Source organism: Podarcis vaucheri, assembly GCF_965113315.1.
Source record: "Podarcis vaucheri genome assembly, chromosome: 6".
Classification (NCBI taxonomy): domain Eukaryota; kingdom Metazoa; phylum Chordata; class Lepidosauria; order Squamata; family Lacertidae; genus Podarcis; species Podarcis vaucheri.
The window spans coordinates 35,824,250-35,850,094 of record NC_138764.1 but is presented as its reverse complement, the minus strand read 5'-3'; the positions used below and the strand labels follow the sequence as shown (position 1 = coordinate 35,850,094).

Below are 25,845 nucleotides of genomic sequence, written 5' to 3'. Positions count from 1 at the left end.
TATATTTCTTTTCTGTCTGAGTAGTTAGAAATAAGACACTCTTTGCAATGTAGCTCATACTATCTCAGGTCCTTCCCTGCGTGCTGGATACACTGCATAATGGGGGAACGTGCTCGGTGCCTCATCAAAGGCTCAGGTCGTTAATCACGTCAGAGGACTTGACCGGAAGAGTTGCCCGGTCGAACGCAAGTCCGACAGGAAGCTTCTGCAGCCAATCCGAAGCCGCAGACGCCTCTGGGCAACACCCCTTCCTTCCCGCTGAGGTGGCCACGTATGGCCAAGAGTCGAGTGAGAGGAAGTGGTGGTGGTGGGGAGGCTGCCTCCACCACCCAGCCCAGCAGCATGAGCTCTGTGCCCCGCGGACCCCTGGTCGAGGCAGAGGTCGTTGCTGCCGCCGCCGAAGATGAGGCAGCATTGGCGGCTGTAGCGTGAATGGAGGCAGAGGGGGCTCCTTTCAGGAGGAGGGGTGCTTTCAGGAGAGGGCAGGTCCAGCCCTCCACAAGGTCTAAGGGACAGTGGTCCGGCCCCCTCCTGAAAAAGTTTGCTGACCCCTGACCTAGCTGATAGGAAGGAGACTGGCCAGAGTTGTTGTTGGCTGAGCTGGAAGCAGACAGGAAGCTAGAGACACAAATACAGTGGTGCCCCGCAAGACGAATGCCTCGCAAGACGGAAAACTCGCTAGACGAAAGAGTTTTCTGCTTTGGAGGTGCTTCGCAAAACAAATTTCCTATGGGCTTGCTTTGCAAGACGAAAATGTCTTGCGAGTTCCTGCAGGGGTTTTTTTCCTTCCCCCCCTTTTTCTAAGCCGCTAAGCCGCTTATCAGCTGATCCGATAAGCCGATAAGCCGCTAAAAGCTGCTAAAAGCCGCTAATAGCGCTAATAGCGCTAATCCGCTAATCCTTCAATGGGCTTGCTTCGCAAGACGAAAAAACCGCTAGACGAAGAGAATCACAGAACGGATTCTTTTCGTCTTGCGAGGCACCACTGTACACATTTTGCGCTGTGCTGGAGTTTAGTGCTCCCCTGAAAACCAAAAGGGAAGAAAGATCTGTTGGGGTGTTAATTCTGTGAGCCCCTACATCCTATGCTCAGCTTGTATCCATGCGTGAATAAAACTAGTATGTCCTAAAGATGCCACATTCTCCACTGACCTACAGTCGAAGGAAACCAAACCTGGAAGAGCACTTGAGGCCCCTGGAGTTTCTCCCTGCTCAGAGACGGCAACAGTAGAATCAGAATAATCTTTATTTGCATCAGCCACTAGCCATAGCAATAAAATAAAATACAATGTGCTGCAGATAGAGGTGAAAGCTTAACTCTACAAAATACATTCTGGAGCTTTACATCAATAAGCAAATAACGGATCTTATTCTAAGGAGATGGCAATGACAGAGTTAAATGTCAGTTTCCCATTGCCCGTTGGAGCACCCCACCCATTCGCTTGTACTGCGGTTACTTTCATTTCCCTGTGCTAACCAACAGCCAACAGCCTCGTGTTCTGAGCCTCTAAAGTGAGTAGCCATGCCTTATATTATTGAATGAGAACTTAACGGTATTTGTGATGAATAGCACAAGGAAACGTGGGGTTGGGTTGATTTGCAGTATTCTTTGTGCTGTCGAAAAAGGGCTTTTCTGCCTCTCTCTGCCTCTCTCTTTCAAAGCACTTGTCTAAATAACCCTTTTATATTTGTCTCCGTGAGGCTGGACTAAGAGGCGCAAGCAGAGATGATGATGAATTGTCGGCTTCTGCTGGCATTGCAAGTACTGCATTGGGTGGCAGGTACCATGGTAAAACTCGACAACGGTGGGTTTGAAGACCTGGTCATTGCCATCAATCCTAGGATACCTGAAGATGACAAACTTGTTGAACGCATAAAGGTGAGACGGCTAAATAGTTGTGAACATGTTTGATTAGCATCTTACCCCTCAGCGACTGTGATAGGCTGCGAAAATGCACTGTGCGTTTTACGAGTGTACGTTTCCCCGCAACAAGGCTCAGACATATATGGCAGCTGCAGGAATACTGGCTGTCTTCCCCCACAGGTGCATTAAAAATATATATTTTAAAAATCTGCAAAACCTGCAGGGACTCCAAACCTTCTGATCCTTCCCTCTTGTGAACTGGTGCCACCATTTTGGCTCTGTAACGTAGGAGCCAACTCCTAGGGGACAAGGTGTCTTCAACTCCCCCAGTAAAATATTTGAGGGGGCCAGATACACCCCCCAAGTTGATGGGCTTTGCCATTGAAATGATGTTTGTGTGCTGCATATTGTGATTGATTATGTGGGGCAGGACTTATCTGCCCCCCCTATTTTATTCGAATTGGCACCCCTGCTCTATACATGCATTGGTGCTCACACCCTGAGTGCTGAAAATAGAGGGAAAGGGAGAGATAGATTGTGAAACAGCAACGGACTTCCTGAAGGACCACATGCCTTCCTCTGTGTGGTTTTGTTTGTGTGCCAGAACGCTGCCATGTACTTGGAGGTGAACGTTGCTCAAGTTTTGACACCGTGCATTTAAAGCACAGCCAACGCACATTTAAAGTGAATTCCCCCAGCTTTACCTTTCCCATTCGCGAAGCTACTTGTTCCCAGCACTTGTAATTAGCTACAATATGCAGAAATCTTTGGGGTCAAGTCGTGGGCTTTAAATGTGCGGTGTGACTCTGCAGATGTAAAACACCGTATTTTTCGCTCTATAAGACGCACCAGACCACAAGACGCACCTAGTTTTTGGAGGAGGAAAACAAGAAAAAAAATATTCTGAATCTCAGAAGCCAGAACAGCAAGAGGGATCGCTGCGCAGTGAAAGCAGCAATCCCTCTTGCTGTTCTGGCTTCTGGGATAGCTGCGCAGCCTGCATTCGCTCCATAAGACGCACACACATTTCCCCTTACTTTTTAGGAGGGAAAAAGTGAGTCTTATAGAACAAAAAATACGGTAACTCCGCTGACACACTCGGGGGCCGGGAACGGAACCCCCACGCAACATGATCATTGCCTGAACTTATGTGTGCTGATTATACAATTTTATTGTCTCAAATCCCGTGAAAAGACTTTTGAAATCTTTTAATCGATTGGTAGTGCAGGAAAAAAACAAAATTGATTATGAAAAGGCGCAAAAGTTTTGGTTTTTGCCAAAAGATTTAAACACCACATGGCATATTGGTTGAGCAGTTGGAAATCTTTCAAATTATCTAGGATTATAAGTTTCAACTAATCAGAGCTCTGTGAGGCACCAAATTTCTGGAGATCATTCCAGAAGTGGGATGCCACTACCAAGAACAGCCCTTCCCTCCACCATCACTTGACAAAATGGCTACCACTTTGGAGAAACAAAACAAAAATGTCTTTAACAGGAGGTAATTTACCCAAAAGTTTATCAAGCACAACTTTTTTGCAGGAGTTCTTCTTCTTCCTGCGTTGCCACCTACTCCTGCTAGTCGATTTACAAGTTCTACTTGTACAAAACAAAAATGTCTTTAACAGGAGGTAATTTATCCAGAAGTTTGTCAGGCACAACTTTTCGCATAACTTTTGCCTCATAGCAGGGTGGAATCTACACACATATAAAAACCGTTCTGAAAATGCTTTTGAAAAAAAACAAACCAACGTTGTTTTTTTTTAAAAAAAAAAACATTGAATTTTCCATAAGGCTCACCTTCGCCATCTAGTGTCACATTGTATATTGCACTTGAAACACACTTAAAACGTTTTATTTGCAGCTGTGTAGCTGAGTCCCGTGGGACGCGGGTGGCGCTATGGGCTAAAGCCTCAGCGCCTAGGGCTTGCCGATCGAAAGGTCGGCGGTTCGAATCCCCGCGGCGGGGTGCGCTCCCGCTGCTCGGTCCCAGCGCCTGCCAACCTAGCAGTTCGAAAGCACCCCCGGGGGCAAGTAGATAAATAGGTACCGCTTACCAGCGGGAAGGTAAATGGCGTTCCGTGTGCGGCTCTGGCTCGCCAGAGCAGCGTTGTCACGCTGGCCACGTGACCCGGAAGTGTCTCCGGACAGCGCTGGCCCCCGGCCAATAGATGTGAGATGGGCGCACAAACCCCAGAGTCTGGCAAGACTGGCCCGTTCGGGCAGGGGTACCTTTACCTTTACCTAGCTGAGTCCCAGGTGTAGTTTTGCATGCTAAAATCCTTAAATGTCAGGCTGCAGTTAATGACACAGGAGTATCCACACAAAAAATGTGTGCCCGATGCAGGAATGTGCAATGCATCTACTAGCCCAGGGGTTAGCAAACTTTTTCAGCAGGGGGCTGGTCCACTGTCCCTCAGACCTTGTGGGGGGCCGGACTATATTTTGAAGGAACGAAAAAAGAACGAATTTCTATGCCCCATAAATAACCCAGAGATGCATTTTAAATAAAAACACACATTATACTCATGTAAAAACACCAGGCAGGCCCCACAAATAACCCAGAGATGCGTTTTAAATAAAAGGACACATTCTAATCATGTAAAAACACGCTGATTCCCGGACCGTCCGCGGGCCAGATTTAGAAGGCAATTGGGCCAGATCCGGCCCCCGGGCCTTAGTTTGCCTACCCTTGGAGAAAGGATGGCAGAAAAGACCAAAGGGCACATTCCATAAAACCAAATGCAGATACTAGTCACTGACAGACAGAGGTCTTTCCTTTCCTTTCCTTGTTAGGACATGGTCAAAGAGGCGTCAACATATCTCTTCAGTGCTACACAACAAAGATTTTACTTCAAGGCTGTAAAACTTGTCATTCCTTCAACATGGAAAGACAAAGCAGAGTATCAGAGAGTAACTACAGAAACCTATGACAAGGTAAGTCCAGGGGAATACTTTAAATTGCAAATGTACTTGTAGTATTTTTTAAAAAAAGAAAAGATTGGGGGCAAATGGAAAGATTGGAGGGAAAAATAAATACAGAATAAGACTATGCCATCACTTTTGAATGCAACTGAGTTTACTTTTGATTGAACATGGATATCAGAGAGTAACTGCACAAACCTATGATAAGGTAAGTCTAGGGGAATTGGGCTGTATAAAATATATTGCTCTTACAGATGTGCTAATGGTCAAGGCTAGATTAAAAGGGTTGGAGACCCTGGTGCGCTCCCAAAACAGGATCCCCCTTTACTCTCAAAGGAATGCATGAAAAAAGGAACTGGAAAATATATTTTGAGAAATCTTAAATACTAGCATGAGTGGCCGGGCCTGGTGAAATTTTAATTCCTTACCCCTACGGTTATGATTCATGGGTTCCCACTTAATTTTATTTTGATTTTAAATGTGATTCGAATTGTATTTTAAACTAATTGCGAGATTTTGTGTTTTTAATGTATTTTATATATTTGGTGTTAGCCGTCCTGAGCCCAGTCTCGGTCGGGGAGGGCGGGGTATAAATAAAATTTATTATTATTATTATTAACAAATTTGTTATCACATATGCTGTCACGGACTACGAAAAGTACTTGGAACATTTGCCATTTCACAAGTTAGCGCCTTTTGGTGATCCTGAGCATTTTTCATTCTTTAAACTCACTTCTCATTGCGTTTGCTCACTTTCGAACGTCAATTAGTCACGAGTTCTTGGCATAGCCTCCCTCACATGGCGGCTGTGAAGATTTACGAGGCATAATACGCTCATAATATGCTTGTATCATAGGCATCAAATGTTGATTCCTTTAACCCAAGTGATGGATCCTTGTAAAGGTCCATCTATTTTGGAGATTAGAACAGCTCCAAGGCTTCAACCACTCTTAACCTAGCTTGTTGGACTCCATATCTTCTTTGATGTACAGAGCAACACCACCTCCAGGCTGCTCTTGCCTGGCTTTCTTATAATGTTAGTATCCAGATATAACCATGTCCCACTGTCTCTCTCCATTCTACCTGACATCCGTTATGCCCACTCCATCAACACTATCCTCTCAGAACAAGCACTTCAACTTGACCATCTTAGCTTGGATACTTCTAGCATTAGCATATAAACACATATATATACAGTACCTCTCTGAGATACTTTTGTTTTAGCCTACAGTTCTTTGGCTCCCAAAGTTATGCTTTTGGTATCATCCTGCTTGCTCTTAAGTTATAAGGGCTCCTTATGTAGAGGTTAGATAACATTAAGTGCTTATTGAGCATTTTTGTTCTGAAAGGGGTCAGCAAACTTTTTCAGCAGGGGGCCGGTCCACTGTCCCTCAGACGCCGTGGGGGGGCCGGACTATATTTTGAAAAAAAATAAAAATGAACAAATTCCTATGCCCCATAAATAACTCAGAGATGCATTTTAAATAAAAGGACACATTCTACTCATGTAAAAACACGCTGATTCCCGGACTGTCCGCGGGACAGATTTAGAAGGCAATTGGGCCGGATCCGGGCCCTGGGCCTTAGTTTGCCTACCCATGGGTTATACGAACGTTCATCTTGATTTCTATGCAGGGTATTATACATCTTCCTGTTGATCATTGGTCCACTCCTTGTTTCTCAACACATTTCCTAACTGCAAAAAGCTGTTTCAAAACAAACGGATTTATTGTGCTAGGGTGACAGAGCACTTCAACCCACTTCACTTATACAGATCAGAATTTACGAATGTGCATTTGAATTTCTTTCACAAAATATAGACAGTCTAGAGATCTGGACAGCCTATAATTCTGTCTATGTATACATTCACTGACAGTAACCCTGCAGTCCGATGTGCTCTTTACTGAATGTAAGCCTAACTGAATATCAAGACTTCTTTCTACATCTACCTGTATAGTATTAGGCTACACACATCACAAATTGCACAGGTACTTATTCAAAGATGATCTCAGCTGTTTTAGGAGAATACACTATTAGGCTATAACTTCTTTTAAATGTGCATTGTAACCCTTGGGCCCAAATCTGTGTACAGTGGGACCTTGGGTTACAAACACTTCAGGTTACAGATCCCTCTAACCTGGAAGTAGTACCTCTGGTTAAGAACTTTACCTCAGGATGAGAACAGAAATCGTGCAGCAGCAACAGGAGGCCCCATTAGCTAAAGTGGTACCTCAGGTTAAGAACGGTTTCAGGTTAAGTTCGTAACCAGAGGCACCACTGTACTGTATTTCTGTTCAGAATCAAAATCACTGTATAAGATTAATCACCGTATAAGATTAATATCTAATATTCCTCTGTGATCTTTTAGCCATGTTCTGTTTTATTTCAGGCCGATGTCATAGTGGCAGAACCTTTCGCCAAATATGGAGACGATCCCTACACCTTGCAATATGGCGGATGTGGGGAACCAGGGCGATACATTCATTTTACTCCTAACTTCTTGACCAACGGCAATTTGTATAATGCTTATGGTCCTCCAGGTAGTACCTGTTTTTATTATTATTATTAAAATGTGAGTCAAGGTTTCAAAAGATAATGCTTTCTCGGGAATTCCATTAACTCCTTAAATGTAGTTGCTTACTTACTCGAAAGCCTCCTAATTTGTCTGTAACAGATCAGCAATATTTCCATGTCAGATTCAGAACATATTCTAGTCACAACGTCTCCTTTCTTGAAGCTAGTTGAACATGCTCCCATTCCATCGTACCACCTCATCCCCTCAACCTGAAGCCATTAATAAATTGGCTTTAAAACTACCATAGCCAATAATACCCTGTGCTGTGAGAGCTAGAGGCTCACAGGTGAAGCCCAGCAATATTCCATCAAGAGGTCAAGTTAATGGTTTGAGTCAGAAACTCAAGGTGAGAGTCCATGACAAGGTCATGAGGCTGTGCTACAAGATGTCAGAAGAAGGAGAAGAAAAAGAAGAAGAGTTTGGACTTGATATCCCACCTTTCACTCCCCTTAAGGAGTCTCAAAGCGGCTAACAATCCCGTTTCCCTTCCTCCCCCACAACAAACACTGTGAGGTGAGTGAGGCTGAGAGACTTCAGAGAAGTATGACTAGCCCAAGGTCACCCAGCAGCTGAATGTGGAGGAGTGGGGAAGCGAACCCGGTTCACCAGATTATAAGTCCACCGCTCTTAACCACAACACCACTGCTGGCTTGCACCGTGACTGAACTGAAGCCTTATAGACGTTGATGGGAGGGAAGGAGGGACTTTTGAATCAGATCAAAAAGTTGCCTATCCCTTTCATAGTTATTTAATTGCTTGTGTGTGTGTGTGTGTGTGTGTGTGTGTTGTACATTATATGTTTCTTCCCCCCCGCCCCAAAAAAGTGTGTCACATTGAGCTTTGTCATTGTCTTCCACAGGTAGAGTCTTTGTTCATGAGTGGGCTCATCTCCGATGGGGTGTCTTTGATGAGTATAACGACGATGCACCTTTCTATGCTACTGGAGGAGACAACTTGCCTGAAGCCACAAGGTACCACCCCATACCATCCAGTTATTGTCTAGACTGGATTAGCCTGTAATTTGATGATATACAGAAGAGACTTTTCATTAGGGGAAAATGCTGCAATGTCTTGACAGACAGCACCCCCAATGAGTACCTTTTTTCTCCTCCCCCCCTATTTTGTAAGAAACACGTTTATTGAATAACACAAAAGCCCACCACCACCACATTCCGCAACAAGAGTTTTCAATTCATTGAGAAAAGGCTGCGTCCGAAGTTGCTGCCACTTCTGGGAAATGTTGTCAAGCCCCATGCCACGCCCTCTTCCTCTGGCTCTCAGGATAGCAGCTTTGCCCCTTCCAGCCCCAGAGCCCTGGTTTTCGTTCTCCGTACTTCTCAGCATTGGGGCATTTTTCAGCATATCAGGCAAGATGAGGAATCGGGTTTTGCTCCCCCGAATGTACACCTGCTCTAGATGTACCACACAGCCATCTCTGTAGGTCACTGTCATGTTGCCCACTACCTACCGTATTTTTCGCCCTATAGGACGCACCGGCCCATAGGACGCACCTATTTTTTGAGGGGGGAAATCAAAGGAAAAAATTTGATTTCCCCCCAGGTTTGCGCAGCCATCCCCAAGCTAGAAGAGGGAGACGGAGCACTTCGTCTCCCTCTTCTGCCTTCAGGGACAGCTTGGCCGCTATCCCGCGAGCTTGTGGGGCTGGCGGGGGGAGAAGCAGGCTTGCTTCTCCCACCCCCAGCCTCCAGATCACGTCGGGGAATAGGGGGATGGCGGCGCTCCGCCATCCCCCTATCCCCCGAGCTTGTGGGGCTGGCGGGGGGGGGGGAGAAGCAGGCTTGCTTCTCCCCCCGCCAGCCTCCAGATCAGGTTGGGGAATAGCGGGGTGGCGGCTCTGCGCCTCCCCGCTGTCCCCAGCTTTTGGGTGGAGGCTGCTGCCCACAAGCCTTGCGAGCCCGCGGGACATCCCGCCGGGCTTGCAAGACTTGGGATAGCTTCCTGAAGCCTGGAGAGCGAGAGGGGTCGGTGCGCACGGACCCCTCTCGCTCTCCAGGCTTCAGCGAAAGCCTGCATTCGCCCCATAGGACGCACCCAGATTTCCCCTTCATTCGGTACTTTTCCTTGCCCATCTCCTTATCAGCTGCAGTCTTCCAAGCACTCGTGCATCCCCTGAGAAGCCCTAGGTAGGGTGTCGAGAGACCCCTTGTTACTCCATTAAGCCTTCTTCCCATTGTTCATATCGAGGAGTCCTTTGGGACAATAGCAGTTAGCACAGGCATAGGGCCAACCTAATCAACACCCCTAGACAGTCTGGTTGCAACTGTTTGCAATAGGTAAGTCTTAGGATTGCCATATTTCAAAAAGTGAAAATCCAGACCAAAGATGGTTGAGCATTTTTCTTGGGGGTGGGGCGGCAAAGTTTGAGGGAAATCACCAAAAAATCAATACTTCCGATATGGGCTTGCCATACACCTGGGTTTTTCCAGACATTTTAGCCGCTTGCCGAAAATTCTGCCTGGATGCCATTTTCGACGGACAAATCCTGGCTATGTCTGATGTATGGCGGCCCTAGTCAGTCTCTAATCATCTCCCCAGCCAAATCCAGTTGCTGCTGCTGCTGCATCGTCGTCGTCATCATCATTATTATTTCTATTGTTATTGTTATTTTAATTTATATCTCATAGCAGCAAGGCAGGAGTGAATGACTGATCTAATCTGCACACAATAGTCATTTATGAAAAAAGAGACCTCTCCCCCAAGTTGATTCTTCTGTGTAAATTACATCACTTAAAAAAAATTTGAAATTGTTATTAGTCCAGAGGTTCACATTATCACCACAGGAAGAAAAATGCCTTAAAATGGTACAAAAGTCCCTGTTTGCAGACCCATATATTTGTGACATAAAATGCTTGTCTGGAAGCAACCTATATGACTGAGGGCTCATCATCACTGCCACTCGTGCCACGCCACTCAAAAGTGGATAAGCTCTTAATCAAACTGTATTATATCCATATTACTTAGAATTCTACAGTCCGATCTTCTGGGAGTGCTGGTGGGCGTTTTAGCAACTGTGGCATGGACAACAACAACATAGCATGTAACCATGCCAGCATGTAATTGCGTATTTCTCGACTTTTAAACTGACTGGCCATTATTTGTTTCTGTTATATTGATTAGGTGCTCGACGGAGTTCACTGGTCAATACATATTCCCACTTGATGGCAAGCAACACAGACGTTGCAAAATTGATCCCCAAACTCAGCTGTTTGAACACGGATGCGTATTTTTCCCAAGCAGGCGCCAAGATACTGCAGCTTCTATAATGTATTTGCAAAGTATCCCTTCAGTAAGTACGACAAATCTCAGTTGGGATCTATTCTTCTCCGGTGTCTGCCTTCAAAAACACAAGATTATTATTTTTTGCTAAGGAGGTAGGCAACCTCAACGTCCGTGTTTAAGGGGGGAATGGACTGCGTTCTTCCTCCACCTGCAGGAGCCCAGAAAAAAACATTTCACAGCAGAACGATGCACACAGAGTCACACCCCTTTTGACTTTTTAAACTTTTGAGGTTTGCCCAGGATTTCTTCTACTCCTGCATACACCAGGGATTTCTTGTGTTATCTTATATCTCCCTCTTGTGTTGTGCCGTTGCTATTTCAGCCACATGAGCACTGAGACTCCCCCTTGTAGTGATGTATGGACAGTGTGACGTTAACATATGAGAGTGCTGGAGTTGAAATAGTTAAACAATCAGAACCCAGTTACCCAATAGTTACCCAATCAGAACCCAGGGGGCTGGAGTCAGAGGGGCTATAAAACCAGCTCTGGGAGGGGCGAAGGGAGGAGACAGGTAAATATATGAGAGGTGGTTTAGTAAGTGAGAGCAGGTAGTGGAAGTTATAGGTCTGGATAGGCACCCCATGATTGTAATTGACCGAAACTGTTTATGAAACCACACACTTGTTAAACTGCAATAAATAAACAGAAGTTTATGTTCCAATTTAACCCTGACTGGACTCAGTATTGTACCAGGTAGGGCCTGGGTGGTGGCAGCGAGAAATAAAGTGGTGGCACAGGGATAAATAGAAGGTGAAATGTCTGGGAAACCTGTGTGATCACCACAGACATTAACTTGTGACATGGGAAGTGAATGTCTGTTCAAGCCCTGCGAGGTCAATAAGCATAGCTGTCAACTTTCCCCTTTTCTTGCGAGGAATCCTATTCAGAATAAGGGAATTTCCCTTAAAAAACAGGAAAAGTTGACAGCTATGTCAATAAGTAAACTTGAACAGACTCTTTGGAAACTCTTTTCATTGCATTTTTGTGAGGTTAAGGGCAACAGACGTCTAGAACTAAAAATCCTCTGAACACCCTGTAGCCTTTTTTTGTCTGTGTCGATGAATGTCAATCTTTGCAGCACCTCTTCGTAAGGAACAGCTGCCATGAAGTAGGAATTGCTAATGAGACTGTGATCTTGACCTGTCCTTCCCTATCTTTTATTTAGATTACTCAGTTCTGTAACAAAAGCAACCATAATATTAAAGCAACAAATTTGCAGAATAAAATGTGCAACTACAGGAGCACCTGGGAAGTAATTATGGACTCTCCCGACTTTGCCAGTTCATCTCCAATAACGGTTCCCCCACCAGATCCCACTGTCTCCTTGCTGAAAAAACAGGAGAGAGTTTTGTGTCTAGTGCTTGATGTTTCCGGGAGCATGGATGCGGTAAGTCTTCTTTCCATGTTCAGAAGATCTATTTTGAGACGGTTCAAAAATTATGGTATTCATGTCTATAGCGAAAGCAAATGGACACTGAGGTCTAGCTCCAAGGGCCTTCTGGCAGTTCACTGCAAAAAGTGAGGTTACAGGGGACCAGGCAGAGGGCCTTCTCGGTGGTGGTGCCCTCCCTGTGGAACACCCTCCTGTCAGGCGTCAAGGAGATAAACAACTATTTGACTTTTAGTAAACATCTTTAGGCAGCCCTGTATTGTGAAATGTTAATGTCTGATGTTTTACATTTTTTAATGTGCTGTAAGCCACCCAGAGTTGCTGCGGAAACCCACCCAGTTGGGCAGGGTATAAAAAATAAAATCATTATTATAATTGTCATTACAGCATTGACATTTCTGTAGTAAATGACACTCTATAATAGGAACACTGGGGACGTGGGTGGCGCTGTGGGTAAAACCTCAGTGCCTAGGGCTTGCCGATCGCATGGTCGGCGGTTCAAATCCCCGCGGCGGGGTGAGCTCCCATCTTTCGGTCCAGCTCCTGCCCACCTAGCAGTTCGAAAGCACCCCCAAATGCAAGTAGATAAATAGGTACCGCTTTATAGCGGGAAGGTAAACGGCGTTTCCGTGTGCTGCGCTGGTGCCAGCTCACCAGAGCAGCTTCGTCACGCTGACCACGTGACCCGGAAGTGTCTCCGGACAGCGCTGGCCCCCGGCCTCTTAAGTGAGATGGGCGCACAACCCTGGAGTCGGACACGACTGGCCCGTACGGGCAGGGGTACCTTTAATAGGAACAGTGAGGCTCAATTTTGTTGTTTCTCAGTTGTAGGGAACCTTCAGCCTTCCACATACTGCTGAACTACAACTCCCGTCAGTCCCAGCAAGCATGGCCAGTGACCATGGGATTTGTAGTTCAGCAAACATTCATCACACTTGGTCTACCTGATTATATAAGTTTATTTGGATATTTATCCAGCTGTGGTAACAAATCCATATAGGAGATGTGCTGCAGGGAAGGGCAATGTGGCCGTTGTGTGCCAGAGGGCAACCTCAGTCACATTCTGTGTTGGTGCAGGGAACCCAGAGCAACTGATGGATTATGGGAGATGGTAAACACTGGGTAGGGGAGAGACAGAATGGATGAAGCATGGAAGAAGGAAGGGGGAAATCCAACTGCAAGCATTTGGTTAAGATATCTAAAGAGATCAAACAGGTCTTTTAGGATTCTCAATAGGACAGGAAGCTTCAGCAGCTACCCATGTTCTGGTGATAATCCCTGAAGTGGTTTCAAGAGACATGGGAATCATTTGACTGAAAGTCAGGGTAAAGACCATCTAACTAACCAAACAACTGCTAAGCAAATAGAAACGAGATTCTGTTAACTGAATTGGTATTTCCATATATAACATATGGAAATGTGTTCAGCAGCCACAAAAATATTATAGGAGAAATATTATTTGAGAGCACAATTCACGGGACAAGCTCCATTTAAATGAAAGCTGCTGTTGTGCACCTCCCATCCATTTCAGAAAAATTTCCATATGGATTGCGCCCTGAATCACAACACGAATGAGGTTATTTGGATACTCTGAAACATCATGGATTTGTCTATATTCACGAATCTTTTGCTGATCACTATACTTACAAATTCAGGGAATTTTTTTATTTGCTTCTCAGAATGCACTGGCAAGTCTGTGAATGCTGTTTGTTTTTTAATTATTATTCACATGCAGAGCAATCGCATTGGTCGGCTGAAACAAGCTGCAGAAATATTCATCCTGCAGATTATTGAAGCGGGATCCTGGGTTGGGATAGTCGCGTTCAACAACAGAGCATCAGTTCTGACTGGCTTGAAACAGATCAGCAGCAACAGCATGCGGCAAACTCTTGCAGACTATCTTCCTACCTCAGCTGGTGGAGGAACCAAAATATGTTCCGGAGTGCAGTCAGGATTTCAGGTGAAGGAGAAGAAAAAAATCTAGATTATTTTATTCCTATGCTTCTGTTTAGTCGAGTAGCCAGATATAGAAGAAGGCAGGGTTGCTGCATATAATAATTGTGTTCTAGGGGGCATATCAGGTCTCATAAAAGCCAACAAAACTGAAATTCAGTACAGACAAGATAGAGGTGCTGTTAGTAGGTAGTTTGCTGCCTGGGTAAGTGGTGTTCACTTGAAAGCTCAGGTTCATAGCTTAGGTGGAGCCAAAAGAGCCAGTGTGGTGTAGTGGTTAAGAGCGGTGGACTTGTAATCTTGTGAACCGGGTTCGCTTCCCCGCTCCTCCACATGCAGCTGCTGGGTGACCTTGGGCTAGCTAGTCACACTTCTCTGAAGTCTCTCAGCCTCACTCACCTCACAGAGTGTTTGTTGTGGGGGAAGAATTGCTTTAGTTTTCCAGCTCACCAATGTTTACAAAAATGAACATATTACGTACAAGTTTGCATGAAATGGAATCTATTATTGAAAAACCTATAATCAAGATGCATAATCAAATGGGGGGGAATTATATTAGGGGGGATGCATTATATTACAAGAAAATGCAGTGAACACTGCATATAAAAAACACGTCTATTAAGAGAAATTTGCACTAAAATGCTGAATAATTTTCATGAGGAATTTTAAAAATAAAATTCTGAAATTGCTGCATAACTGCAGAGATTGAAATTTAAGAATATAAAAAAGAGAAACTGTGAGGGCTGATATTGACAGGTCTTCTGTTCCTAGGCATGGATTTTAGGGGAATGCTATGGCAGTTGTTGTGGAACAGCAGCTAGACAGAGGAGTGAGCAACCCAATTTGCACATATTTTCTACCCTTTGAAAGTAGTGAAGTAGCAAGCGCTGTTTCTCCCTTAACAGTAACATATATGGCACCGCAGTCCACTTCTGTTAGAGGTACGAAATTAATTCACACATATGTCACAGAGCAGCAACCGTACAACATACTTGCAGAGCTTTGTAGCAGTTATGTCATACACTTTAAGTGTGTGCCCTTCTACATTACTAATTGCTGTTAATTTTTCAATCCTTTTTTTCCATACAGGTCTTTTTACAAAAGTATTCAACTACAAAAGGCTGTGAAATTGTGCTCTTGACAGATGGTGAAGATAGTACTATAACCTCTTGCTTTGAAGAAGTTCAAAATAGTGGGTCTATAATTCACACCATTGCTTTGGGACCAAGTGCTGCAGAAGAACTAGAAAGACTGGCAGACATGACAGGTAAGTGATTGAATGAAATGTCTGAGTTTTACAGGAGTCTTCTGTGCTACTTAATGCCAGCTGCTGTCTTGCAAAAAGTTTGTTTTACTTCAGACACACGCTGTCCGCAGCAGTATTCAGAGAAGCCTCTCTCAGCAGCCATTCCCCTCACACAGAGAGAGAGAAGACAGAAAAGCAGTTAAAAACAACAGTTACACTCATACTTTGGTTCTCAAATTTACCGTATTTTTTGCTCTATAGGACACACTTTTTCCCCTCCAAAAATTAAGGGGAAATGTGTGTGCGTCCTATGGAGCGAATGCAGGCTCCTTGGCTTCAGCGATAGCAACGCAAAGCCTCCAAAGTGCAGAGGGAGTGCTCCTTCCGCGCTCCGGAGGCTTTGCGTTGCTTTCGCTGAAGCCGGGAGAGTGAGAGGGGTTGGTGCGCACCGACCCCTCTCGCTCTCCAGGCTTCAGGGATAGCCACCTGAAGCCTTTGGAGTGCAGCGGGACCTCGCGCTGCACTCCGAAGGCTTCAGGTTCCTTTTGCTGAAGCTGGGAGAGCAAGACTCTCCTGGCTTCAGCAGAGAGGGAGAGCTGTGCAGCGCCCCTTCAGCGAAGCAGGAGGAGAAATGGAATTTCTCCTGTCGCTTCGCTGAAGGGGTGCTGAGCAGAGAGGGGGAGATTTTTTTTCTTGTTCTCCCCCTCTAAAACAAGGTGCGTCCTATGGTCGGGTGCGTCCTATACAGCGAAAAATACGGGAATCTGTTCTGGGAATCCGATTGGCTGCAGGAGCTTCCTGAACTCAATCGGAAGCCATAGAAGCTGCGCCAATCGTTCAGCTTCTGAAAAATCGTTCGAAAACTGAACACTCACTTCCTGTTTTCGATCATTCAGGAGCCGAAACGTATGAGTTCCAAGGTGTTTGGCATCTGAGGTTCCACTGTACTTGAATAACAGTCACAACACAATGGAACGCCTCTCACATGTGACTCACAGTCAGCCAATCACATGAGAGAGCTACAGCCCAAGGAAAAACCCATGTTAAAAACACACAATAATTTAACATGAATAAATATGACTATTTCAGGAAATTAAACCATGATCCTTAACAATCCCAAATCCTATTGCCGCATTTACTCGAGTCTCATACATGTACGTCATCAAATCTAACACACACCTCAACTTTCAGAACCTTGAAACAAACAAAAAAATGTATTTGCTGGCGAATGTAAATGTGCTGTCAAATCTAATGCGCACCTTCATTTTTCGCAACGTGATTTGGCCCCAGAAAGTCAGCATTAGATTTGAATAAATGTGGTATTCTGTCATTACGGCATTTGTGAGGCTAGAACGCCATATTGAAAATGGGGAGACCGAGGTTCAGCCACAAAAGCTCACTTTGCACTGTCTTTCAGCAGACTTGTTGTGAGGATAACATTGGAAAGAGTCTTTGTGTACTGGGTTAGGTGCGGTGGTGAGATACAAGGGCAATTAAGAAATCTAGAGTTTCCTTCCTTCCGCTGAGTTAAGTGGGCTAAATTTTCCTTAGCCATTCCAGTTGCTGCCTATGACCACAAAACACAAACACCTTGGGGGGTGGCATTCTATGAAATAAAAAACCCTAGTGCAAGAATTAGTGATCATTCAATAAAATTTTCACCATTCCCCCCCACCCGCGCCGTGTAGTGGCCACTACAAGGCATCATACAAATCTAATTGCATTTTATTCCACCTGAAAAATTCTTCTAATTATTATTATTTCAACCACATTTCAGGAGGTTCAAAATTTTCTGCCACTGACAGTTTGGATTCCAACGGCCTCATCGATGCTTTCAGTGGAATTTCTTCAGGAAGTGGAGATATCAGTCAACAATCTATTCAGGTTTGAACTGCAAAGATTTGAGTGCATGCAGCAGTCTATCATCATCATCATCATCACTATCACTATTATTATTTGCTTAAAATTACTAGGCACCATACAAGAATTAAAGTCAACACAGAGTGAAATCAATTCTACAGCCCACATTTTTCTATTATTGAACATGGGGAGGAACAGGTATTAAAAGCATTAAAAGAGAAGGGCTAACGGCCAAAATGGATTTTGGCAGAGCTGAAACATTTCACAATGTACCATTCTGAGTTCAAATGAATGTGTAATATAATTCATTTTTCTTTGCCTGGACAAATAACAAATTGGAGAAGAGGTTTCATTAGGAAAATAAGGTAAAGGTAAAGGGACCCCTGACCATTAGGTACTGTCATGACCGACTCTGGGGTTGCGACGCTCATCTCGCTTTATTGGCCGAGGGAGCCGGCATACAGCTTCTGAGTCATGTGGCCAGCATGACTAAGCCGCTTCTGGCGAACCAGAGCAGAGCACGGAAACGCCGTTTACCTTCCCGCCAGAGCGGTATCTATTTATCTACTTGCACTTTGACGTGCTTTCGAACTGCTAGGTTGGCAAGAGCAGGGACCGAGCAATGGGAGCTCACCCCGTCGCGGGGATTCGAACCACGGACCTTCTGATCGGCAAGTCCTAGGCTCTGTGGTTTAACCCACAGCGCCACCCGTGTCCCTCATTAGGAAAATAGCATATGACAAAAGTGTTTCTTTAAAAACAACAACCCAGCACCATGGTTCCAGCCCAGCTACCCATTGCCAAAATGTGGAAACTGGAGATTTGAGTTGCCTCATCTAGCATTGTCCAAATATTGGCTGGCCATTTCCAAGGCTGTTGAGGTAGAGGTGCGATTGTTTCCACCTGTTTCAACGTAGCTGCTTATCTGCCTTCCTCCATCTCTTTAACATTGAAATATTGATAGAAACTAAATTTATCACCACTGGACAAACCAATATCTGTATGGGGCAAGACCTATCATGTCATGACTGTACCAGCATTTTTATTAAAGTCTGAGTATTGCGTATTACTTGTCCAGCAGAACTAACCACTGTGAAGGCACCTTCTAAACAATGTACCACCACTCATTTCTTTACATCTTATGAAAGGAAATAAACCATATGTATTCAATTTATAAAACTTTTCAGATACTGTATACTTATTTCTCCCCCTTCCCCCACCAACAGCTTGAAAGTAGAGGGCAAAGCGTCGGTTCCCAAGACCAGCTGAATGGTATTGTAACCATTGATAAAACAGTGGGGAATGACACTTTCTTCGTGGTGACGTGGGGCTCATCCCCACCGGAAATTCTGCTCACAGATCCCAAAGGAAGAGAGTACACCGAAAAAGACTTTGCAGTTGATAACACCAACGTCCGAACAGCTCGCCTCAAGATTGATGGAACTGCAGAGGTAAAAACTGAGCTCTTCTCAAACTTCTCTATGTGTCGAACCATGACTAGGAATGTGCCTATTCCTTTTTGAAAAGGGAGAAATGACTGTAGCTGTGTTAGTGAAGGGTTGCGTCACTACAGCAAATTATTTAAGAGCCATTCACTACTAATCCTTACAACATTTAACATTCAGTTGCTTGTCTGAAATGATAGTTTCTGTGCAACTGACCAGTTTATTACTTTATCCCTTATAGGGCGGAATCTCACAGAATAATCATAGAATCATCAAACTGTAGGATTGTAGAGTTGGAAGGGACCCCAAGCATAAACTAGTCCAGCCCCCTGCAATGCAGGAATCTTATGTTATATCTATACTATTAGGCAGTCCATTATACCATGCGAAGTCTGAGGCCTTTGTTGTTCTGCCTGACTGCGCCACTTAGGGCAGCCCCGACCTACTTTTATGCCTGGGGAGCAGACCCGAGGGAAGACTGTGTCCCTCAGGTCCTCTCCCCAAGCCCTGCCGCCCAGGCTGCCGCAGATTGGCCGATTCAAACTGCGGGCCTACTGGTGCCCGTGATGCTCTGTTGTGGCCAAGAGGGAGCGGCAATGGCTGTGGAAAGATGGCGAGACTCTGCAGGTCTAAGGAGGCACCACAGTGGACCGCAACTGCCACTCACTGTGGAAGGAGTAAACGAGCATTATATGTCCAGCTTGCCGCTGCTGCTAGTACCTTCTGCACTTGTAGATATATACCGTATTTTTTGCACCATAACACTCACTTTTTTCCTCCTAAAAAGTAAGGGGAAATGTCTGTGCGTGTTATGGAGGGAATGCCTACGGGTGGCATGCCTACGGATTTTCCTCCTCTAAAAACTATGTGCGTGTTATGGTCGGGTGCATGTTATAGAGCGAAAAATACGGTATTTTGTAGAAAATGACATCCATCTTTATCAAAGCACAACAATAACCAAAGGAATGGAACTGTATTCACAAACATTACTTAGATATGCAATATTCTTCTATATTTCAGACAGGAGATTGGATTTACTCAATTCAGAATACATATTCAAACGCTCAGGTCATATCGATAACAGTCACAACTAGAGCAGCATCTGTCAATGTGCCCCCGGTGATTGTGAAGTCCTTTATGAATAGCGATACCAATAAGTTTCCTAGTCCGATGGTTATTTATGCAGAAGTCAGCCAAGGATTCTTACCTGTTATCGGTGCAAAAGTCATAGCCACAGTTGAACCAGAGACTGGAACACCTGAAGAGGTGGAGCTTTTGGACAATGGTTCAGGTACGTTTATTTCGAAACGTTATGGGCAGTATGAATTCTGAATTTATTTATTTTTTTCCCTGAAGCAGAATATTAACTCATCAAATCTAGCATCATCTAAGTTGACATAGTGGATTCAAAAGCTGATCTTGGCTGTTCATCTTTCTCAGTGGCAAATTCATTCATTCTTTTCTGATAGAGTACATACATTGCAACCAATACCAGTGTATGTATTTGGCTTTTCCTGTAGCATGTGACTTGCCTTATCTGCATATGTGAACTGGAACCGTTATAGATCAAGATCTCAATCTGGGCTCCCTAGTTTCATCAAGCTGTGCAAATCTGTCAAATGTTGGTATCACAGTAGGATAGTATGGAGACCTACTAATGTTTGGGAAAACAAAAACATCTTTGTCTGGTACTGAAACGATAGCAAGATTGGTGCCTAGTGGGCCTTCCTGGGAGAGCATTACATAACTGTGAGCTACTACAGAGAAGGTCCAGTCACTCTTTGCCAGCCTCCCAACTTCCCTCAGAAATCACACACAGGGAAAGGAACCAGATGATGATCTCTGGATCTGGGTTAGTTCATATGGGGAAAGGGAGTCATTAATTTTGATAAGTGTCCTGATTTTGTTAACTGCTTGGCACTGCCAAAAATGGAGCTTGGCAAGCTACAATAATGCTGGTGTGTTGTGTTGTGTTGGTTACAACTTGTGTTGGCCTGTGAGGCACAAATATTAAAACATTGGCCCCTTATGATCCTATATTACAGAGATCAGAATCAAATATTCAGCTATTTCCATTAAAACAGCCACACACATTGCAAAATTAACACCTCCCACATAGGTTATGTAGGGTTTTGTTTTTTTAATGACCAGCAGTGAGAGGTGAGCTTTGGGATGTTACATTTTTATATCTGTGTATTCAGGTGCTGATCTTATCAAGAACGACGGGATCTACTCCAGGTATTTCACATCACTCAAAGGAAATGGCAGACACAACCTAAAAGTGCGTGTCGAAGGAAAAGACAAGGTTCTTAAACGGTCCCGTAGGCAGAGTCAAGCTCTCTATGTACCAGGTTTCATAGAAAATGGTAAGCCTGGGTTATGAAATAGCTTTACTGGTGGTATGTTAGCCCTGTGATTCTCAAAATGTGAAATTGGGAGTCTTGGGAGTAACATAAGTTTCTTTCTGCTATTCCCTTCTTTATAAAGGTCGTTATGTAGATCTGGACACTTGAGCATACATTTCTGATGCATGGGTGCATATATGTGCCCATAGTCTTCTATCCTATAATATTCTGGATATGCTAATCGAATGTGTCATTGAACCAATGAAACAGCTCCCTAACTCTTACAAGGCTTTAAAATATGACTGTGGTATCCTTCTTTTGGCTAACACTTTTGGCATTTTAGATTCCCTTCTGTTTCTATTATTTGCCAGCCCAAAGTCTAGATCAGGCACGTCCAACTCCCAAGAGACTGCAATCTACTCCCAGTATAAAAAAAACCTGTGACCCACTGTCATTGGAGAGAGGAGGAGTGTGGTTGGACATGCCTGGTCTAGATCAAATGGCTTTATTTTCCCCCTAGCAACTCTAGGCAACCATGGTGGAATCTACACACATATAAAAAACCCCTGTGAAAATGCTTAAAATAAGAAAAAGTCTTGAAAAATGCATTAAATTTGGTGTAGCTCACTGTTGCCTTCTAGTGTCACATTTGTATATTGCACTTTATATTTTAAATGCTTTATTTGCAGATGTATAGCTGGATCCACATATGTAATGCATTGATGCTACGTGTGGGTGGGAAAGAGGCACGTGATCCGTTTGCCCACATAACTGTGGTATTTTTCTGCATACTGCAGCTTCAGCGTAGGGGAAGCAGCTCAGTGTAGGAATGGAGGTGGATCCGTATTGAGAAGGTGGTTATAATAAAGTGATTTTAATGTCTTAAATTTATCTAGAGGTGGGGACACACACACACAATAGGTATTTGCCCATTTTTATTGTTTGTTGTTTATTCTCAGCCTGTTACTATACTCAGCAGCAAACAAAAAACTAACATGTGGCGTGATAATCGACGAAGCGCTAAGCAAAATGTTCCCCCTCACAAAGATTTCTCCTTGTGCAAGACAACATTCATCCAGTGTGGTATAGTGGTTAAGAGTGGTAGACTCATAATCTGGTGAACCGGGTTCGTGTCTCCGCTCCTCCACATGCAGCTGCTGGGTGACCTTGGGCCAGTCACACTTCTCTGAAGTCTCTTAGCCCCACTCACCTCACAGAGTGTTTGTTGTGGGGGAGGAAGGGAAAGGAGATTGAGAGCCGCTTTGAGACTCCTTAGGGTAGTGATGAATCAGGATATCAAATCCAAACTCTTCTTCTCTTCCCTCTTCTCCCCCTAAATCTGTCTGCATCTGGAGCAGATTTGGGTATGGTGAGAAACAGGCATGGAGTGGGGGAAGAGGGAGACATCCCAGTGTGCTGGCAATAATTAGCATAAGTGATGGGTTACCTGTATACCTGGATATAATCTGCCTATCAGCTGTAATGTACCCCATCTGACATATCTTTCTACCTGCTTTTGTAGGTACTATAACAATGAACCCCCCCAAACCTGAAGCTAATGTGAGCAAAACTGAAGGAGATCTGGGAAATGTCACCAGAATTGTATCCGGTGGTAGTTTTGTAGTATCAGGACTTTCTCCTGGAGGTAGTCATGATGTTCTTCCACCCTGTAAAATCACCGACCTTGAGGTACAGCAAACTGGTGATGGCGGATTCCTTCTCTCCTGGACAGCTCCTGGCGATGACTATGATGTGGGGAAAGGTAAATGTGGGCTTCTGCTTTAATCATTCAGTAAGGACTCTTTGAGAAATATTTAAATTCCGTACTAACCTGGTTGGGGGGTGGAGGGCCAAACAACAGTTTTAGTTACACTAATTTCATAGGCATGTAATACTGTACATCAGGATCTCCCTTGGACAGCTCCATTAACCCTTCAATGTCCCCAGCGACACGCAATTTTTATTTTTTCTAATTGATGTTTTTGGCCTTCTGTTGTTGTTGTTTGGTGGGAGGAGGGCTGCCTGTTTCCGGCATTGTTGCTTCAATTTTTAAATCCGTATTTTGTTCTTATTTTAAGACATGTATATGTTTTGCCATCGTCCGTCACCCTACCCCACCCCCCTCCCCAGGCAAGGCAGATGAGTAGTGTAAGGTTTTATTCTGTGGAACAGCATACCCTCCAACATTTTTCCACTGAAAATAGGGACATCCTATTCCATAATGATAATTTTACTATTTATACCCTTCACATCGGACTGGGTTGTCCCAGACACTCTGTGCGGCTTCCAACATACAGTGGTGCCTCTAGTTATGAACTTAATTCATTCTGAAGGCCCGTTCTTAACCTGAAACTGTTCTTAACTAGAGGCGTGCTTTCGCTAATGGGGCCTCTTGCTGCTGCTGCGCAGCCGGCACACGATTTCTGTTCTCATCCTGGGGCAAAGTTCTCAACTCAAGGTAACTCTTCCAGGTTAGCAGAGTTTGTAACCTGAAGCATTTGTAACCTGAGGCATTTGTAACTCAAGGTACCACTGTATATAAAAACATAATAAAACATTAAACATTTTAAAACTTCCCTATACAGGGCTGCTTTCTGATGACTTGTGGGTCAGATAACTCCATACCCTCCAATATTTCTCCAGTAAAAATAGGGACATCCTAAGGGGGGTGGGGATGTGGGTGGCACTGTGGGTTAAACCACAGAGCCTAGGACTTGCTGATCAGAAGGTTGGCGGTTTGAATCCCTGCAATGGGGTGAGCTCTTGTTGCTCGGTCCCTGTTCCTGCCAACCTAGCAGTTTGAAAGCACGTCAAAGTGCAGGTAGATAAATAGGTACCGCTCCAGCAGGAAGGTAAACGCGTTTCCGTGCGCTGCTCTGGTTCACCAGAAGCGGCTTAGTCATGCTGGCCACATGACCCGGAAGCTGTAAGCCGGCTCCCCGGCCAATAAAGTGAGATGAGCGCCACAACCCCAGAGTTGGACACAACTGGACCTAATGGTCAGGGGTCCCTTAACCTTTAAGGAAAAGTGGGACATTCCTGGAGGGATCAGATCAGAAACTGGGATGGCATCTGCAAATCACGGACTGTCTCTGGAAAATAGGGACACTTGGAGGGTCTGAAATAGGTACCCTATTGGGTTCTGTGACATAGGCCATATTTTTGCATTGGCAAGGAATTACGGTGAACTTCGACAAGCCTAAGCAGCAGCCCGTGTAAACTAACAGTATGTTCTGGAACATTCTCCAGAGTCCTTTGCAGCAGGCAAAGACTTAGTGGCGGGTGTGCATTCAAAGCCAATGTGGTAAGAGTTCCCTGAAGGCAGGAAGTTTGAAATGCACAGAAAGCAAATTTGGGCATTGTTATTCTTAATCCGTGACTGCAGACATAGATCTTGTGTGTTCTTTAATTCCCAATGTCTTCTGCAACACACAATGATGCAATGGGCTGGTGTGCAATATTCTTAGGGTTCCTGGAGGAAAGGAAGTTATGCACTGAAAGATAGGCTTGTCACTGTTTCCTTGATCCATGTTTGAAGATGTACATCTAACGCGTGCCTGTTGTGGGTCCTTTATTTTGCAGCTGAAATGTATGAAATAAAGATGGGAGAAAGACCCTCGGAGTTAACCAATGCAACTTTTGATAGTGCGACTCCCGTGGACACTGCTGGCCTGATGACAGAAGATGCTGGGGTCAAGCAATCCTTTCACTATAAGCCGGTAAACTTCACAAAAGAGAATGGCACCTCCATCTTCTTTGCCATTCGTTGCATTGATGGGAGCGACAACGTCGGAGAAATATCTAATATAGCCGGAGCAGTCATGTTTCTTCCTGCATGGCCAAGTTCTCCTCCTCGTCCAATCACCATTTCCCCTACTCCAGCTGACAATTCCATTATTTCCCCTACTCCAGCTGACAATTCCATTATTCCGTCTAGTCCAGATGACAAACATCCTGGCCCAGTTGACAAATCCACAATTATAATTGTGATAATTGCATGCATTTCTATAATTATTTTTTTGGCTATTGTAGGTATAGCAGTTTGCATTCTACGTAAGCGGAAATATGGAAATTATGTGACGACGACTACCAGTACTACTGTTGCTCCTTGAGCTCTCTCTCTCTCTCTATATATAGCCACTTCTTCAACAACATTTCACAATACGTCGTATATTGCCAACACAAAGGAAATAAATGGACAGTATAGTTATATCATATTGACTTATCGTTACAATTCAGATGAAGGGAAGTGGATAAGTTGTAAATTATACTGAGTTGTATTCAGAGTAGAGTGCTCTGTTGTACTCAGAGTAGATTCACTGAAGCAAATAGTACCCCCAGAAGAAGAAGAAAACACTGGTAGTAGTATTTATTAGCCTCTTTACACATAAAAATGACTTACAGCAAACACAAGAAAACCTCCCCCAAATATATTTATACAATTAAAAGGCAGATCTAACAGTTTCTGTCTCATCAAAAGAGGCTACAAATACTTAAAAATCCTTAGTATTTTGCACTGTTTTATAAGATCTTAGGACTGTTTGTGCAACAGTTCATAATTATTTTTATAATGGGCTCTGGCAAAACTTAGCTGGAAAGCTCAGAAACCAAGAGGACAAGAACTTTAAAAAAGAATGCGGAAAATATAATTAAATTAGGAGAACATTGTAAACAGATGAAAACATTAGCAGGGTTTTAATCTTACTTGTAAAGTGACTATGACTATGGGCAATTCAGATGCATTTAAAAAATATGGATACAGTGGTGCCCCACAAGACGAATGCCTCGCAAGACGGAAAACTCGCTAGACGAAAGAGTTTTCCGTTTTGGAGGTGCTTCGCAAAACGAATTTCCTATGGGCTTGCTTCGCAAGATGACAATGTCTTGCGAGTTCCTGCGGGTTTTCCCCCCTCCCCCCTTTTCTAAGCCACTAAGCCGCTT

The 25,845-nt window shown here is 44.2% G+C and overlaps 1 protein-coding gene across 1 annotated transcript; it reads left to right on the top strand.

The window, feature by feature from the left end:
- Positions 1 to 1,726: 1,726 nt before the first annotated feature.
- Positions 1,727 to 25,034, top strand: LOC309535070 (calcium-activated chloride channel regulator 1-like; the record flags this gene model as incomplete). The annotated part of the gene is made up of 14 exons (XM_082227812.1): positions 1,727 to 1,879; positions 4,661 to 4,801; positions 7,179 to 7,329; positions 8,224 to 8,335; positions 10,503 to 10,671; positions 11,831 to 12,052; positions 13,791 to 14,015; positions 15,098 to 15,275; positions 17,032 to 17,138; positions 18,341 to 18,565; positions 19,580 to 19,850; positions 20,761 to 20,925; positions 22,427 to 22,666; positions 24,487 to 25,034. The coding sequence occupies 14 exons, from the start codon at positions 1,727 to 1,729 to the stop codon at positions 25,014 to 25,016; spliced, it is 2,889 nt and encodes a 962-aa protein (XP_082083938.1). The 3' UTR covers positions 25,017 to 25,034.
- Positions 25,035 to 25,845: the final 811 nt, after the last annotated feature.